Source organism: Malaclemys terrapin, chromosome 3 (assembly GCF_027887155.1).
Source record: "Malaclemys terrapin pileata isolate rMalTer1 chromosome 3, rMalTer1.hap1, whole genome shotgun sequence".
Classification (NCBI taxonomy): domain Eukaryota; kingdom Metazoa; phylum Chordata; order Testudines; family Emydidae; genus Malaclemys; species Malaclemys terrapin.
Window position 1 is genome coordinate 39,227,335 of NC_071507.1, and position 19,018 is coordinate 39,246,352.

Consider the following 19,018-nt stretch of genomic DNA (forward strand, 5'->3'; position numbering starts at 1 on the left):
TAGTTTGTTATTTTACTGTTCAAAATTATATTTGTCCACCTAATACAGCTGTATAGTTGGTGAACAGAGTTTGCTCAAAATTGGGGGGGAGGGGAAATTCCCTTGAGATGAGACTAAGAATAAATATTTTTAACCCAAAAGAGGAACTGTTTAGAAAGTTATGTATACATGAAAATATATTTATAACCAAAGTCACAAAGAAACTTTAATGGTCACTACTAGGTGACCATTATAGCACATTTTCCCCCCTTGCTTCAATACTTCCTTGTACATACATTCTATGTACTCCCCTAACCATAAAGTCTCTAAGCTTTTTTTAAAATTAATGGGTGCAAATACATATTTTAAATTCTGACAATGGCACGTCAACACTCTTCTTTTTTTTTTTTTAATTTCAATTCGCAACAATAGATATAAGTAGGGCCCTACCAAATTCACGGTCCATTTTGGTCAATTTCACAGTCATAGGATTTTTAAAATAGTAAATTTAATTATTTTGGCAATTTAAATCTGAAATTTCAAAGTGTTGTAATTATAGGGTCCTGACCCACAAGGAGATTGTGGGGGAGTCACAAGGTCATTGTAGGGGGAGGTTGCAGTACGGCTATCCGTACTTCTGCGCTGCTGGTTGTGGTGGCGCTGCCTTCAGAGTTGGGTAGCTGGAGAGCAGTGACTGCTGGCTGGGAGCCCAGCTCTGAAGACAGAGCCGCCGCCAGCAGCAACGCAGAAGTAAGGATGGCCTGGTATGGTATTGTCACCCTTAATTCTGCGCTGCTGCCTGCAGAGCTGGGCTCTCAGTCAGCAGCTGCCACTCTTCAGATGTCGAGCTCTGAAGGCAGCAGCACAGAAGTAAGGGTGGCAGGGTATGGTATTGCCACCCTTACTTCTGCATGGCTGCTGATGGCAGCGCTGCCTTCAGAGCTGGGTGCCCAGCCAACAGCCACTGTTTTCCAACCACCCAGCTCTGAAGGCAGCACAGAAGTAAAGGTGGCAATACTGCGACCCCCGTGCAACTCCCTTTTGGGTCGGGACTCCCAATTTGAGAAACGCTGGTTTCCCCTGTGAAATCTGTAAAAAGCACACAAGACCAGATTTCATGGGGGGAGACCACATTTCACAGTCCGTGATGTGTTTTTCATGGCCGTGAATTTGGTAGGGCCCCAGATATCAGTGCCATACAAAAACCTATGTTAAAAGAACTCTTTTACAGTTGTAAAGTCAAACCATGAAGTTGTCAACTGGACAAGTGCGGTATTGACTGACCATTGTGCAAGTAATACCTTATTAGACAGAAAAGGAATTTGTTAATAAGTATGGGCTCTAGATTGCATTTTATATTCTCCTTTGATCTGTAACCATATGTTTCCAGTCCTTATAGGCGCTTCTATTTGGATTTTTATCTTAAGCTTTGTCAAACAGACTTCTGTTTGGTTTTACTACACAGACACTTGGTCTACACTACAGATTTATGTTGGTACAACTACATCACATAAATCCACACCCATGAGTGATGCACTTATACCAACCAAACTCCTAGTGTAGACAGTTCTATGTCAACAGGAGGGCTTCTCCTATCGACACAGCTACTGCCTCTTGATGAGGTGGACTACCTACACTGACGGGAGTAGCTCTCTTGTTGGAGTAGACAGCATCTTCAGTCACTAAGCACTGCAACTGCACCACTGCAGCGCTGTATGTGTAGACAAGCCCTAAGTGCTGTGGGCTAAGAAGAGTGTTGAGCTGAGGTGAAGCTAGTGAACTGAGCACACTAATTCCAGAGGCAGCAAATCTGCTTGCACTGCAAGTGCCCAGCAGTCAAGGGGCTCAAGTATAAGAAAGTAGAGTGTCCAGACAGGTTGGAGAGGCCTATGCCCCAGGGCCAGAGCATAACTCTGGGGCTAACTATCTCCACTGATTTTGCCACAGGTAATCTCTGCTCTACCCCAAAGACTCATTTAGGAAGCCTAAGGGCTGGGCTGTGCAAACTACTAGCCTGCAGAGGGAAAGAACTGGGCTTGTGAAACCTGGAATGGGGCACTGATATTGCCAGCAGCCAGTAGTTTTGGGAAAGTTTCCCCCCCGTGAGCATAAATAAGGTTCTCTCATGCTGTAAGAAGTGGTAGTGATTCACCCTGTACCCAAAAATGTCACAGTCACTCTCTATTTACATCCTTAGTAAACATTCTCTTTCATCATATGAATCTTTATATAATAAACAAATTATTTGGTTCCCTAGAATCAGGTACATTGTATCGTATTCCAGTCATGTTTGTAGCAAGCCTATATTCTTCACAAGCAACACTGAATACGTTTTTCCGTGACTACCTTACCTTGTCAAGTAGCTAATAAATAACATAATCAGAATAATAATGCAGTCATCTGCCACATTGCATCTATAAGAAATCAGTCTACCTCTCTTACTGAAAAAAATCATTCTTCCATTATACAGTTCATTAGACAAACTTTGAACCATACTAGTTTTTAAAACAAACAAAACAAGCAGCACACTTGACAGGAATAAAAGAGCACTTTAACATTCCATTAAGGGTGCAGTCCTGTATTTCATGTGCACTCGGAACTCCCATTGACTTTGTGCTACTGGTATGAATTTCATAAAAGTGCTTCCCTTATTAAGAAATAAACACCACCCAAGATTGTGAGGAAATAATACTTATATCTTAGCCATTCCTCAAGAAAACTGCTTCCTTTATTACCACTCTAATCAGAACATAAAACTCGGTAACAAAGACTGTTCAGAAATTTTCCAAAGCCAATATATGTGCACTAAAAATAGATGGCAAACAGTTCACACCCGTCACAGTACAAATCTGCTTTAAATATATACCATATGTAAAAGTCATATAAAAACAAAAAATAAAGTTTATGTGTAACAAAAGATTAAGAGAAATCTTAAAAATTCCAACTACATGAACAAGGTAGGAGGGCCTATGATTTTCAAGATGTTCTAGGGGGAAGAAATTTTTATTTCAACCCTGCTACAAAACAGAAAGGAAATAGTAAAAACACCTTAATCTTGATGTAAGTTGATAATTAACAAGGGGAGGTCATGTGTTCAGCATGCAAAGCCTTTGTAGGAGAGCACACATTTTTCTTTTGTATTGTTGCTGCTTTATAGGGTCTATAATGTGTGTCCTTAAGACACATTTTCCTGTGAGGCCTACCTGAAACTAGCCAACTGAACCAAACAAACGGTCAATTAAAAAAAAAAAATCTTCTTAATTCTATTATGACGCACAAAACCTCACCGGGTCATAAAGTCCATTCATTGGTTACCCAATGAACCCTCTTTTGGTGCCCCATTATATCGAATGTAGTTTTTCTGTTCCTCACAATAGGGAACCAAGATATTTCTGTTTTGGAAGGTGCCTATCTTACCTTTGCAAGTCAATAGAAATAATAATGTGATATGTTGATTTTTTTTACTTTAACATTCAAAGGCCAAAAAATATTTACCTTCAGCAAGCATGTCTGGTACATCTGCTTGATATCTAGGTCCCACTCTGATTTCTCCTTTGTCTGCTAAAAGTGTTTTCAGTGATGGATCATATACCAGCGAATAAAAAAAAGTATCCTAAAAAGGAAAAGATATTTGCAATAATATTAATTCATTTAACTGTTTCATTTTACTTTAAACCTACCAACTTCTTTCATTTAAAAATTACAAATACAAAAAAGAAACTCTACTCTTTCAATATCATATTCACTTGTACTGACCTTCCGAGCTCCCTTTTAGGGCGTAAGACAGGCAAATAGAAAGCCTACAAAATATATTTATCTCCATTTTAGTGAATACAGATTTAAGTAAAATTAATATTGTCTCCCTGTTTAAATGGCTTGCACAGAGTCTCTTATAATGAATAAAATTGTTTGGAAGACATTTCATAAGAGTGTATGTGCAATGTTAAAGGTACAATGATCAGCTACTTATCCTCCAAATTTGGTATGTCTGATGCAATCTATTTTCTGAATTTTACTTTTTCCCTCCTTAATCTCAAAGATTTTCACAAATTACAACTAAGCCCAAAACACCATTAAATTTTGAATAAGACCTACACAAAAAAGCACCGGTGTGCCCTTTACTTCTGCTGACTGGAGTAACAGCTAAGCACTATTTTTAGAGCCATGCTTACAAACCATTAATGGTGCTGGTACACAACTATGAAAATGAACTCATACTGATTTCAAACCAAAAATGTGTTTGCCCAATATTAAAATAACTAAAACCATTAAAAAAGGCATTTTTATGTTCAACGTTTTATAAAATATTTTTAAAGCTACTTTTTAAAAAAGCACCTAACATATCTGAAGGAAGTGTATATTTTAATTTTTATGTCCAGGTGACAATAACTATTTAGTTGACTATAATAATAAAAAGAGAGAAGATACAATGTATTAAATGACTTTAATCCATAATATTTATAAAGCCAAGAGGTATTTTCACCAATCTCTAACAAGACATTCAATACTGAATTTTTTTAATTGTATGCATTTACTAAAATCCTACTATAAATATCAAAAAATAAATATTGAAATCTATGGAGTCTAAGTAAATGTGATGTGTGTTACCTCTTTATCAAGATATGACAACACAGATTCGGTCTCATTCAGAAGTGCAACACTGCATTTTCCCCTATACAAACAAAAAAGAACTGGTAAATTTTTTTTAAAGCTAATAATTTTTTTAAGATATATATATATAAAAGGTACACAATTTTCAAGAAAATACATTAGACAGTTAAGGTTTCCGTTTTTAGTTTGAAAATATAATAAAAATGTATATTGACACATTTTTAAACAAAAATGAGTATAAAAGGAACAAACTGAACAGTTTATGCTGATCTAAGCACTCAAAAGTGTATATAAGCAATAGTCTACAAGATGTGGGATCAAAGCTTTAGTCGAATCATAGAAGAGCAATGACAGAAAAACAAACCCCAAAGTGAACAGTAAATACAACGAAATAAACATAAATTCAACTGAAATGCAAACACATGACAGACTAATTACTTTATATGCAAAAATGGAAAGGTGGGTTAACAGTTAAGGAAAATTAACAAAGGTAGGTCAAAATTCATACTGTAACTCCACCAATTTTGTGAAGCACTTTGAAAGATTCATGTTTTCACAGGATTTGCTTAAAGCCAATTCAAAGTATGTTTGTTTGAACTTCATTTTATGATGAGTTATCAAATTCCAAGATTTTTCAGAGGGCTTCCTCTCTTATCATAAATCGAATTTGTATTTTAGTTACTGAATCCCTGCTCAATTCCAGAATAACTGCAGAAAACACACCAACAGAAAATAAATTCAGGGTTTTTTAAATAATATATTCAAGTGTTTGATATATGCTTTGGTAACTTCAATTTTCCTACACAGCAAAGGGAAGCTAACAGAATGTAAATACACATACTAGGGTCCTTAGCAAAATGCCAGTGATGTGCCGTTAACAACAGAATACTACTGGAACTTCCACCTGTTGCTGCTACTACTACATCTGTATCTCTAGGTACTACAAAAGAAAATGTTTACTGTGATGCTACATAAATCAGGCTAAACCAGGAAGAGCTTTCTAAAATTAGTTCTGAGTTACTCTCTTCATGCTTCCTCACCTTTTTGCAATACAATATTTCACACCAATTAATACCTACTCAGCTTTATGAAGTAAAATATGTTATATGGGTCAGCTAATAGGTGCCTTTAGGATAGTGCTCACCCAGAAGCACCCATCCATACACAGGCGCCAACTTTTTTCTGAGCCGGTGGGTGCTCAGGTCTCTGGCCCCGCCCCAACTCCACCCCTGCCCCAAAGTCCCCACCCTAACTCCACCCCTCCATGCCCCTACTGGACCCCTCCCCAAATCCCCACCCCAGCCCCACCTCCTCCCCCCGGCGCACTGTGTTCCCTCGCCTCCTCCTCTACCTCTCAGGCTTGCCATGCGAAACAGCTGTTTCATGGCGCAAGCGCTGGGAGGGAGGGGGAGAAACAGGACGCAGCGGCGTGCTCAGGAAAGGAGTCGGAGGTGGAGTTAAAGCAGGGGGCAGGGCAGGGAGCTGCTGTTGGGTGCTTTGCACCCACCAATTTTTCCCCCTGGGTGCTCCAGCCACGAAGCACCCACGGAGTCAGCGCCTATGCCACCATAGTGAAGTTTTAGTTGGAGGAACATTATATGATTGTTAGATTTGTGCAGGGGTTACCAGGAAACTGCTTTTCCAACACACACTTACACACCTATTCCACCCTGAAAGACCAGTCTACATGAAACTTTATCTCCTAGTTTAAACAAGAATTACATCTAAAAATCTAAGCAAACAGAAAATTTTCTTCACATGCCATGATAAAAATATTAGTAAGGACCGAAATGATAGTACCTCCCTAATTCTTCCTAAGATTTAGGTTTTTTTATTAGAACATGGTCCACAATGGATACGTCAGAACATGAGGCTTTTTAAAATATGCTCTAGCGGCATGAATAACGCACGGAAACGGAGGTGCCATGCCATATGCCCAGTAAGGAACCAAAACATTGCTTCCCCAAAAAAGGAACTCCTTGAGGGCTAAAAGGGAAGAGCTAATTGCATTGGCTTAAGGCTGTGGATGGAGCCTACAATAATATAATTAAATAAAAAAATGTAACAGAGCAGGGCACAGGGAAAGATTCACAACACAGAACCTGGCAGAGAGACTACTCCAGTGCAGCCTTGAGTAGGAAGCACAAAGTAAACCTTCTTCAGAGCCAAACACTTATTAGCTCACCTCACCACCTCCCACAAGATATACATCCTTTCTCTCACACCTACAATATTCTTTAAATCTAATTTTTTTATAGCACCAGAAGCAGCTCAAAAATATTTGGAGACTCTGTTCAGTTAAGCATCCTGAAGCTTGGATTCTTATGTGAACTCGCTGAACCTTTGAGACCAATGAACAAAACTACAAACAAACAAATACATGGGATTTTTTTTTACTTTTCTGATTCCTTAACTCGCTTCTGAAATTTGTGACCTATGCCTGTCCCCCCATTTCAGCAGTTCGAAGACTAGTTGATATAGAACATACTTTCTTTTCCCCTTTAATACAAGACCATTAGGATGGTGCATTCTGCCACAAGGCTGAGAAAAAAACCTCACAACCCAGCTGCAAGTCTGTAGGAGAAAAGAATGGGGCAACCACTGAGACTGGATGATTTAATTAAATTCTCTATTATGCTGTTATGGTTACATTTACGCTAACATTTAGTAACTGCAATGATTTCAAAGGGCACCAAAACCTAATTACTGATTTTTCCAATTAAGTTTGCATTGCGGTCTATCAAACCATACAGGGGTGTGTGGTTTCTCTCTCTGCCGCCATCACCAGTCATTCTATAACAAACACAAGCTGATGTAACTGCTACAAATTGCTTTCAAAACTTCAAGCACATACATGACCTCAGACTCCAAAATGAAGTTTCTAGTCTCCATAGGTCTTATCCTTCTCCCATTGATTTTAAAGTGTGCAGCACCAGTCTCTATTATCAAGTCTACTTAACCTATTGCTGCAAGATGCTGAGTCCATCCTACTGACTTCAATGCATCAAGTTCCAAAGGGAACTGTATAGCATCTGTTGCTTGGTAATAGGGAAGACAGAGCAATTCAAATCCCAGATAATGGTATCAATTCATTTTAACTTCAAAATAAAACTTTAAAAAAACAGAACTGGAATTAAATGAAGAAACGAAGATAAGGCAAGAGACTCATTTAACCTAATTGTATTTTCACATTTCTCTCCAATACTTCCAATATAACTTTAATTTGATCCAAATCTCAAATCTATTATGCATGTTAGTTTCCTCTGTTACAACTAATTTGTCAAGTACAGAAGTTTCAAATGACAAATAAAATCAAAATGGAAATAATTATTTATAATCAGAAGCATTTTACATTTAAAGAACAAGTTAGACAACTTGAATGCTCAAATTTATGAAGAACATTCCAAATACAGTGAGAAGCTGTGGGCAAAGTTTAATTGCTAACAAAAGCAGTATTGTCTGACCAGTATTCAGATGTGAGGCTGTCTCCCTTCTACCATAATCTAGCTGTAATCCTTGACTATACAACTTCATCAGTTTGACTGATTTCAGTGGGAGGATCTGATTAAAACAAATAGCATGAGATGGCCCCTCTGTTTTAAGAAAACTTAATTTTAAGAAAAATTTCAGCCTTGGAAGGCTTTTACCTATTTAATCAACATAGGACGTTGTCAGATTTGTTTTTAACACCAGAAGAATCAGGCAAATCTTGTTATATGAAAAAAAGAGAAGGAAGACTCTCTAGTCTCTCAAAAGATGTGCAAATGAAACCTTCAGGCCCGCTCTCAATACTGGTGATGAAGTTAACTTTTACGTCGATTTACAATTTAATTTTCATGAAAACGAAGTTCTCTCTTAAGAACAGAAATGAGCATTAAGAACCAGTTAATATTCACACTGGTCATGGGTATAAAGTTCCTTAATTCACCTAAAAGCACATCCAACAAAAGCTACCATCAAGGCAAAATCATAACCTAAGTATACCCCCAAATGGCAGAAACTATGCATCTGTAAAGCCTTTGAAGACCAAAAGAAGAACAGAGAGAAACACAACCACTCTAAGGGTATAAACATTTGGAGTGCTTCTGTAGATCAAATATTGTCCCCTGTTTCCTATGAGCCACTGAAAATTCTGCCCAAATTGCTTTTAAAAATAAATTAAACATGGACATACCAGTTGGATCATTTAAATGGTCAAATGTTTTATTACACTGATAGGATCCAGAGACTTTTTGGAAGCCGTGTTTAGTATTACTGATGGTGGTACAACCACTATTCTGATAGTAAGTGGGAACTATTTTAACCAAGTAAGACAGGTTGATAACTAATCAAAATATAGTAAAATGTACAGTTTACAAATATTCGGTGAAAATGTTCTACCACCATGTTTCATCCTGATAAAACATTCTATTCAAAAATGTTTTACTGATTTAGTAGGAAATTAATCACTACATGAGTAGAAATTTAATTTGCCATTATCTTGGTAACCATCTCTTAACTTGTTTCTTACAACAATCAATAATGTACTTTTGTCAAACATTCCACAAAAACCAATACATCCATGAGACCATAGCTTTTTAAAATAAAAAATGCTTGATTTAAATGAAATCCACATTAACAACCCTTTTCTTTTAAAATCCCTTCTTGTTTCAGAGCCCTTTACTTTTAAAACCATGTCTTCCTAGAAGGCTCCAGTCAAATCCTGTTTTATTACTCCTTACAAACTATTTTTTTTTTTTAAGTTGATAAGTAAAACAGCCCATGGGATGTGAATCTTCTTTTAACGAGGATCTCACGAAACAGCAGGTACATAAACAAAAATTACAGCAAGAAATTACAAAAGAAACAAAACAATATCAATCAAATCATAAGAATTGAAAAGGCAGTCCTGGGTGCTATACCCTTCCACATGAGCTTCCTAACACAATTTGGATATATTCTGGATAAGAACAATATGAATTTAAAGATTTTCAGAGTTCATTGCCCCTTTTGGTCCAATAAAAACTGCATTCCCATCAAATCAATTAAACTTGTAATGTATCTGTCAGTTGGATACACATTATAAATCCTATGCATGAATGAGAACACAGATTTCAACAACCAGTAAAACGTCCTATCCAGATAAATCATAGATGGGAACTCAAATGCTGTTGTGTTCACCGAATTCAAGATCCTCCACATTGTTATGCAATGATTTAGCTAAATTCAATTGTAACAAGGTGGCAGAGTTTCCTATCCACCCACCTTGTCAGTACGTATTGGGACCGTGCATGGGAATGATGACTGATTGTTGCTGATTTAGCAAGACAACCCCACTCTGGACATAAGGGAGATTGCAGTGGGTCTCTAGGCTGAAGGAACCAGGTTCTAGGATTGAAAGGTAATGGGAAGAAACCTTAGGAAGGGCCCTGTTTGATGACGAAACTTAGTTTGAGCTTTCTGTTTGATACTGTTATTTCAACTGCCAACAAAAGGATGAGAGGTGAGGAGTTGGGGCACTAATCCAGCATGTCTGCATTTTGTGCCCCGTCTACACTTAAAATTTATACTGATATAGCTGTGTCAGTCAAGGGGGAAAAATGCTATTCCCTTCCCCACAGCAATATAAGTATGCCAACAAAAACCCCAGTGTAGGGGCTGCTATGTCAACAGACGGTGGCTTCTGTGCACATAGCTAATGTCATTCAGGGAGGTCGTGTTCCTATACCAGCAGAAAAGAGAGTTACCTATTCCGTAACTGGTCATGTCCATTCCACATTAGGTGTGTGTGCTCGCCACATGCACCGGTGCCACAAGTTTTTCCCTCAGCAGTATCCGTAGGGGAGCAGCTCTGGCGCCTTTGGAGTGGTTCTCGCATGGCATGGTATAAGGGGCGCCACCGGCTTCCCCCCCCCCCCCAGTCCCTTCCTGCCGGAAATTCTGACAGTGGGGAAGGAGGGCGGGTCGTGGAATGGACATGAGCAACACATCTCAAAGAATACCGGTTATGGAACAGGTAACTGTCTTTTCTTCTTCGAGTGCTTGCTCATGTCCATTCCACATTAGGTGATTTCCAGCAGTTCCTGTGGAAGTGGATAGGAGTTCACGGCTACGCAGATTGCAATACAGCTCTGCCAAACCCAGCGTCGTCTCTGGCCTGCTGAGTGACGGCATAATGAGATGTGAACGTGTGGACCGAGGACCATGTCGCGGCTCGACAGATGTCCGGGATCGGGGTGTGTGCCAGGAAAGCCACCAAAGATGCCTGCGCTCCAGTCGAATGGGCCCTGATGATTGGCAGCGGTGGGACCTTTGCTAGCTCGTAACAGGTCTTTATGCAAGGGGTTATCCAGTTGGAAATCCTCTGCAAAGAAACCGGAAGGCCCTTCATCCTATCCACCATAGAGATGAAGAGCTGGATCGATTTACGGAAAGCCTTGGTACGCTCCAAGTAAAAAGCCAAGGCCTTCCGGACGTCCAGCGTGTGCAGATGCCTCTCCTCAGCAGTCTTGTGCGGCTTGGGACAGAACACTGGCAGGAATACATCCTGGCTCATGTGGAAGGAAGATACCAGTTTTGGCAGGAAGGCTGGGTGGAGCCGCAGCAGGACCGTGTCCCTATAAAACACTGTGTAAGGCAGTTCTGAAGTCAAGGCCTTTATCTCTGAGACTCGTCTCACCGACGTCACCGCCACCAGGAAAGCGACCTCCCAGGACAAGTAGGAAAGGGAGCAGGAGCCCAGTGGCTTGAAAGGCGGGCCGGTGAGCCTGGAGAGGACCAGGTTAAGGTCCTACTATGGGACAGAGGCCCGTACCTGTGGGTAAAGCCCCTCGAGGCCCCTCAGGAACCCGACAGTCATATCATGAGAAAAGTATGTCTGACCTTGGATCGGCTGGTGGGACGTGGAGATGGCTGCAAGGTGAACTCTGATGGAAGAATGCGCCAGACCCTAGTTCACAAGCTGCAGTAAGCAGTCCAAGATGGACTGCACTGAAGAACGCGAGGGAGAAATGCCGCACTCCGACACCCAGTGGGAAAACCTCATCCACTTGGCCAGGTAAGTTAGTATTGTGGATGGCTTCCTACTTCCCAGGAGGACCTGCTGAACGTCCTCCGAGCAGGTACATTCCTATAGGTTCAACCACAGAGCATCCACGCCAAGAGGTGTAGAGACTCGAGGTTGGGGTGTAGGAGCCGACCGTGATCCTGTGACAGCAGGTCCAGACAGTAAGGAAGGGGCCAGGGAAGGGCCACTGCCATGTTCATGAGCGTGCCGAACCAGTGCTGGCGAGGTCATGCAGGGGCAATCACGATAACCTGTGCCTTGTCCCTCTTGATCTTTACTAAGACCCGGCTGACCAGAGGGATCGGAGGGAACGCGTACATTAGACCCTTGGCCCACGACAGGAGGAAGGCATCAGAGAGGAAGCCCTTGCTCAGACCCTACCAGGAGAAAAACCCATGGCACTTTCTGTTTTGCCTGGTGGCAAACAGATCTACTTGGGGAGCTCCCCATCTCTGGAAGATCATGCAGGTCATCTCCAGGCGGAGCAACCACTCGTGGTGAGAGGAGAAGTTCCTGCTAAGGTGATCTTCTGGGGCATTCCTGATGCCGGGGAGGTGACCAGCTTCCAGATGGATGCTGTGGCCGATGCAGAAGTCCCAGAGACGGAGAGTCTTTTGGCAGATAGCTGACGAGCATGCTCTTCCTTGCCCGTTGATGTAGAGGCCGTATTATCCGCCAGGACTCTCACCACTTTGCCCGACAGGTGCGGCAGGAGGACCGCGCAGGACAGCCAGACCACTCTGAGCTCCTTGGCATTTATGTGTACCGTTGTCTCCTCTGGGGTCCACATCCCCTGGATCCGGAGATGTCAGAGGTGTGCCCCCCAACCAAAGTCCGAAGTGTCCGACACTAGCTTGACAGATGAAGTGACACTATCAAACAGGACTCCTTCCAGGATCTTCTCGGGATCAGTCCACCAGTGCAGCGAGATGAGAACCACCGGAGGAATGGTTACAATCTTTTCCAGGTGGTCCCTGGATTGGGAACAGGTTGACGCCAGCCATTGCTGCAGGGACCGCATACGAAGCCTGGCATGGTGGACCACGTATGTGCAAGCTGCTATGTGGCCTAGCAGGCGCAGGCACACCCTGGCCATTGTCAGGAGAAATGCGGAGACTTCCGCGATGCGGTATATCAGGGCCTGAAACCTGTCTAATGGCACGGCCCCGATAAACTCTATCCTTTGAACTGGCACTAACATGGACTTTTTGTGGTTGACCAGTAGTCCCAAGAAGCAGCACGTAGCTTGTAGCATAGTGACATCGCGTTGCACCTGAGCCTTGGAGTTGTCTTTGACCAGCCAGTCGTCAAGGTACAGGTAAATCTGGATACCTCGACGCCGGAGGTAGGTCACGACTACTGCCATGCACTTGGTAAACACCCTTGGTGCCAGGCCAAATGGAAGGTCCGCAATCTGGTAGTGGGACGAACCAACCGTAAAATGGAGCAAGCGTCTGTGTGCTGGGAAGGTCGCTACGTGAAAGTATGCGTCTTTCAGGTCGAGGGCAGCATACCAGTCTCCCAGATCCAGGGAGGGGATAATGGAGGCCAAGGAGGCCATGCGAAACTTTAGTTTCGTTAGGTATCTGTTGAGGTCTCACAGGTCCAGGATGAGACGCAGACCACCCTTGCCCTTTGGGATCAGAAAATACCAGGAATAGAATGATTAGTGTGACCACACTTAGGCTATGTCTATACTAGAGATCCTATGTTGGCATACACCCACACCCACACACGTATGCTGACAGAAGCAGGAGTTCTTCTTCGAGTGCTTGCTCATGTCGATTCCACATTAGGTGTGTGTGCTTGCCACATGCACCAGTTCCGGAAGTTTTTCCTCAGCAGTATCCATATGGGAGTGGCTCTGTTTGTCAGAGAGTAGTGATGGACTGCAGGAGAGAGATCACTTGATCATTACCTGTTAGGTTCTCTCCCTCTGGGGCACCTGGCATTGGCCACTGTCGGTAGACAGGATACTGGGCTGGATGGACCTTTGGTCTGACCCAGTACGGCTGTTCTTATGTTCTTAACCATGTCTGGCAGAGGACTGGATGGGATTTGACATCACTTCTGAGGAGTTTGACTCACTTAAGCTCTTTGGCAATAATGCACTTTGAACTAGTCCTTATCCCTTTCAAACAGCCCTTCATTTATCAGCCAACTGCAAAAGTGATTCCCAATCTGTGAAGACAGTGGTGTCTGCAGAGCACCCATAGGTCACATGATGCTGGATCAATAATTACAGGGAAACCAATGGCAAACATGCTTATGCATCATTATTTCAAACCCAGTTTAAGGGGCTTGGGCTACCGCTTATTGTTGGAGACACATGCCAGAGGCCATATTACAAATAATGGGGAGCTACAGATAGAAGGCATATTTGCATTTGGAGCACAAACCATTATTCAATTAAAATGTAAAAGCAAAGAGAAAAAAAATACATACAATACCCAAAACAGTTGCCAACTGTTCCCAACTGCCACTGTGTTGCAAATATTATGATTTTTCTTAGCTAATATAACAGAATCATTAGTGAACGCTAAATTTTTAAATTTCAACTGACACTCAAAAGTGATGGTGCGATGATTTGCACTGTAATTGGTTTATATTTGGCTGGATAGTAATTAAAACAACAGTAGTTTATTCTGCTGCCTGAAATATTGCAGAATAAGTCTCTCACACTTGATGGCTGAATACTATTGGGATTTGTGTATCCACAGAAACTCAACAATCACTGTCTAGACATGCATATCAAAGCCCGGGTGCAAAATTGTGTAAGTGTGAGCTATGTCTGGGACCAAAATAAGATGAGTAAACTGGGGACTATCTAATTAATTTATTTTTGATCAAAAGAATTTTAAAAATAGAATGCACAGGGAATCAAATTATGTATGTCCAAATGAACTAGTAAGTGCAAGTATCTGAGAATATGTATACAAGAAGATATGGATTTTCCAGCTTCTCTCGCTCTCTCCAGCCTTCACTTTGAAAAATCAAAGGCTCAGTCTTATGTAGAACTGGTCTGGTTTCAGATTAGAAAATAGTCAAGAAGGGCATGATACCAAAAAATCTCCATGTTACAGAAGGATACAGTAAAGACCAAATTCTTTACTGTGGCCATTGTGTACTCAAAGCGAGTTGTGCAAGCTATCCCAGGGCAGAATTTGGCCCATACCATTCATTTTATATGTTGTTAGCATTTACATGACTCCCATCAGTGTAGCAAGGAGGGGCACCATACACAGTTTAGATGAAGGTAAAATATTCCCCGGGTGGAAGGACCTTAGTCCTGCAAGTTACCTTTAAAAGCTACAGATAAAAAAGACCTTGCATTACTCAATAATAGTTTACTTTGCTTGCATATGCAAACCACTGCTTTCTTTGTCCCAACAATTCAGTTCAGCACCTCTAACTTCATCTGTCACTCTAAATAATAATTTAGATACACTAGCAGACAAAAGGGTCTAGTGAAGTGCTCACTAAATTAGAAGATCAGAAGTCACATGTTCTAATTTCAAACCACCATATAGGCTTGTGCAACCATGTATTAACACCATTGTCTCCTGTACTGGTTATAGTATAGTTCCAGTTTGTAATGTAAACTGGATCTTAGCTGTTTGCTGTAAGTTTACCAGGTGAGGTTCAGCGAACAGGCAGGACTGAGGAACAGTGAACAGAGAGCTAAGGATAGACATACCCAGGTTTACAGAAGGAAACTCTTTTTGGGAGCTGGATACAGTGGTGTGATTGGCTAGAGTTTCTACAAGTTGAATTATTTGTATATAGCCCCGCAAGTGACCCATTCCAAACCCTGAAATTGCTACCATTCAGCAAGCAATATAAATACACACACATATATATCTCAAATACATGAGGGGTGTGGTATAAAGGATTTATCAGTTTGATCTTCGGATGGCTAAGCCACTTATAAGTAATGCACATCATCCCATGTAAGTGCCAATAAAAACTTGATACCACATCAAACCTTCATGTTTTGTGTACGTGTCACATGTTGTCAAGGCTGCTTCCCCACTTTGAACTTTAGGGTACAAATGCGGAGGCCTGCATGAAAACTTCTAAGCTTAATTACCAGCTTAGATCTGGTCCGCTGTCACCACTCCCAAAAATAATTCCCTTCCCTGGGTAGCCTTGAGAGACTCTCCACCAATTCCCCGGTGAATACAGATCCAAACCCCTTGGATCTTAAAACAAGGAAAAATTAACGATCCCCCTCCTTCCTCCCACCAACTCCTGGTGGATCAAGATCCAACCCCCTTGGATCTAAAAACAAGGAAAAATCAATCAGGTTCTTAAAAAGAAGGCTTTTAATTAAAGAAAAAGGTAAAAATCCTCTGTAAAATCAGGATGGAAAAATAACTTTACAGGGTAATCAAACTTAAAGTGCTCAGAGGACCCCCCCTCTAGCCTTAGGTTCAAAGTACAGCAAACAGAGATAAACACTCTAGCAAAAGGTACATTTACAAGTTGAGAAAACAAAGATAAACTAACACGCCTTGCCTGGCTGTTTACATACAAGTCTGAAATATGAGAGACTTGTTCAGAAAGATTTGGAGAACCTGGATTGATGTTTGGTCCCTCTCAGTCCCAAGAGCGAACAACTTCCCAAACAAAGAGCACAAACAAAAGCCTTTCCCCCCCCCCCCCCCCCCCCCGCCAAGATTTGAAAGTATCTTGTCCCCTTATTGGTCATTTGGGTCAGATGTCAGCCAGGTTACCTGAGCTTCTTCACCCTTTACAGGTAAAAGGATTTTGGAGTCTCTGGCCAGGAGGGATTTTATAGTACTGTACACAGGAGAGCTGTTACCCTTCCCTTTATAGTTATGACGCATGTGTTGAAGAAAAAATATTTTAAATGTCAGAGATTTTTTTAAAGACTATTTTTCATATCCCTCTGCCTGGAAATTGAGTCAGGTACCTCCGTTACAATACATAAGATTCTCACCCTCGCTCCAGCCCTTTTACATCAGGTAAAGGGGTTGGAGCAGCACAAACAGGTACTGAAGAAGACAACCGTAGGCTAGGGACAGGCTGATGTAACTTAGAGAGCCCCTGAGAGCTGTTGACATTGTACCAGGAACCATCCGGTCCCCTGGAACAGCCCAAAATCATGGTTCAAAGACTTCTAAAAGTGACCTAAAATAACTTTTCTATACCTAAAAATGTCACAGCTTTAACCTCTACACTGAACCCTTCGAGGGCTAAATGTGAGTGCCAAGATTGGCAATCACAAGATTATACTGTAGATCACAAGATGTTGTGACTTTAAAACCACATTTTTGCTATCTGCAGTATACCCTCTGTCTTGCCTGTCCTGGGTCTCAGGCCAAAGTTTTTAAATGGGGGGAGGAAATTCCACATTTAGGAAGAACGTTTCTCTGCAAGTTGATGGAAACAACTCTCAGGGTCTGAATGCTGGTGTAACTCCTGAGGAGATGGATACTGCACAGAAAACATGACATAATCAAACATGTGACAAATTAATTTAGGATATCTAAAATTTAGCATGTACCTCTCTGTAATTTATAACCCCTACATGTGTTTGTATGTACATAGCTATAGACAGTGCATTGTCTGACAAGCCTCGAGTGGCACTAACCAATGTTATTGTCTGCCCAGGAGACAAAAAGTCTAATAAAACAAGGCACAATGTGCTTATAAGTACAATTCCTGAGGAATTTGGGGAACTCTGCCTGAACTGCAGGGCTGAACAGAGTTGAGACAGAGGATAAGAAAACATTAGAGGCTGAAAATGAAAACTTTAAGTGTAAACATAATTTCAGAACTAAACTATAACGAATTCAGTGTACTTGGTTTTTGCGCAAAAACTTTGAATAAAAAATAAGAACTGAACTATCTCAGCGGTTAGATTCTTTGCAATTTTTTCCCCATGTCGCACTAGGTTAAAGTTTACAAATATTTTGTAAACATATTAAACTTCCCTCATCTTCTTAATCAACTCTTAAAAAACAAAGCACTTATAAGTGAAGTACACTTCCATAAAAGATTGCCAGCCTTGGCACATGAAGTTCTTTGTCGACAGGAAAGTAAGTAGCAGCGCTAGCTTCCTCATTCATCTCTGCACTTCTCAGCCAAAGAGCCTCAACCCTCACCTAGTGCCTCCAATGGGGATACACTAGCACCTATACTCATTTAAAGAGTACTACTTGTGCATACCCCAGTGAGCAAGACAAACAAAGATCAGTACAATTTACAGCCACTAGTATCTTACAGGAACAATTAGGTTACTCCCTCCTCAAACACCTACCACTGCTCTTATCATGCATCATCCCTCTGCGATTCCTCCTTTTACATCATGCCCTGCTCCCAATTGCTCTGAAGGTAGTTGCCTGACACAGACTTGCCAAGTGTCATGGACCTAATGTGACATTCACCCATTTGGCAACACTGCCATGACTGCCTGAATCTTGGATAAAACTCACATACATTGGGGGGAAGGGGGGGGGGGGAAGAGGAGAAAGGGTGGAGAGATTCTCCTCCTCAAAATACCCTTTGGTCTGGTGATGGCACACCAAGTTGGGAACTAAGAGTTCTTGTCTGCTTTCTTTCCCTGAGTGCTGCTGATATTTCTGTGAAGCTCAAAGCTCTATTGATCAAGGGCTCATACGCCTACCTAGTCACAAATAAGATACCTGAGAGGTTGCACAATATCACTTCAGACAGAGCTGAATAATATGACAGAGCCTCTAATATGACAGAATTACATCTCATCAACATTATCTTTCAGAATGAAGGTAGAATATCTATGTGCTTAAAAATCCTATCTGTAACCTTTTCTCTAACTACCACCATCAGGAATAGAAACCAAGAATCCTGGTACTCAAGGTTTCATTGCTGTCTCACAAATAGTTGTTTCACCCTTCTGACAAAGTATGCACCCTGTCTAAAGGGCTGGTCCATATAGAACACAGTCTTCTGCTATCAACTGATTCTTCAGTTCAAGCGTAAGAGGTCTGTGCTGTGAGTTTGAAGAGCCTGGGTTCAAATTCTGTAGATCACATAAATGAGAAAAATTGTATGTGATCACATAATTAGAGACTTTATCATAATGCACGTGCAAAATGGGACAGAACTGCAATTACATTAATAATTAATTTTCTAATGCCTTTAACCAGCACTAATGCAATGAAAAAAATGTAAGATGAAATTTAGTTATATGTTAATTATTGGCAAATATGCAGACTTGTTCATTAAATAATTTGCATAAAAGGTTACACGTGGAGCTGCATAATACTTGGCAGCTATGTTGATTTCAGAGCTCTAACACAGTGCTCAGCCAATTCTGCAGCATCTTCAAACAATCTCTCTCCCCCAGGCCAGCGCACAATGTGAGCTGGGGACAGG

General features: G+C 41.3%; 1 protein-coding gene across 2 annotated transcripts in view; it reads right to left on the reverse strand.

Annotated features, from left to right (window-relative positions):
• The window catches only part of MTA3 (metastasis associated 1 family member 3), a 189,373-nt gene that overhangs the window by 123,355 nt on the left and 47,000 nt on the right, over positions 1-19,018 (reverse strand). For both annotated transcript variants that reach the window (XM_054023618.1, XM_054023619.1), the window contains exons 5-6: positions 4,588-4,651; positions 3,475-3,592 (exon numbers count right to left, since the gene is read on the reverse strand). In XM_054023618.1, coding sequence (XP_053879593.1) covers positions 3,475-3,592; positions 4,588-4,651 — 182 coding nt within the window. The remainder of the gene's footprint in view (positions 1-3,474; positions 3,593-4,587; positions 4,652-19,018) is intronic.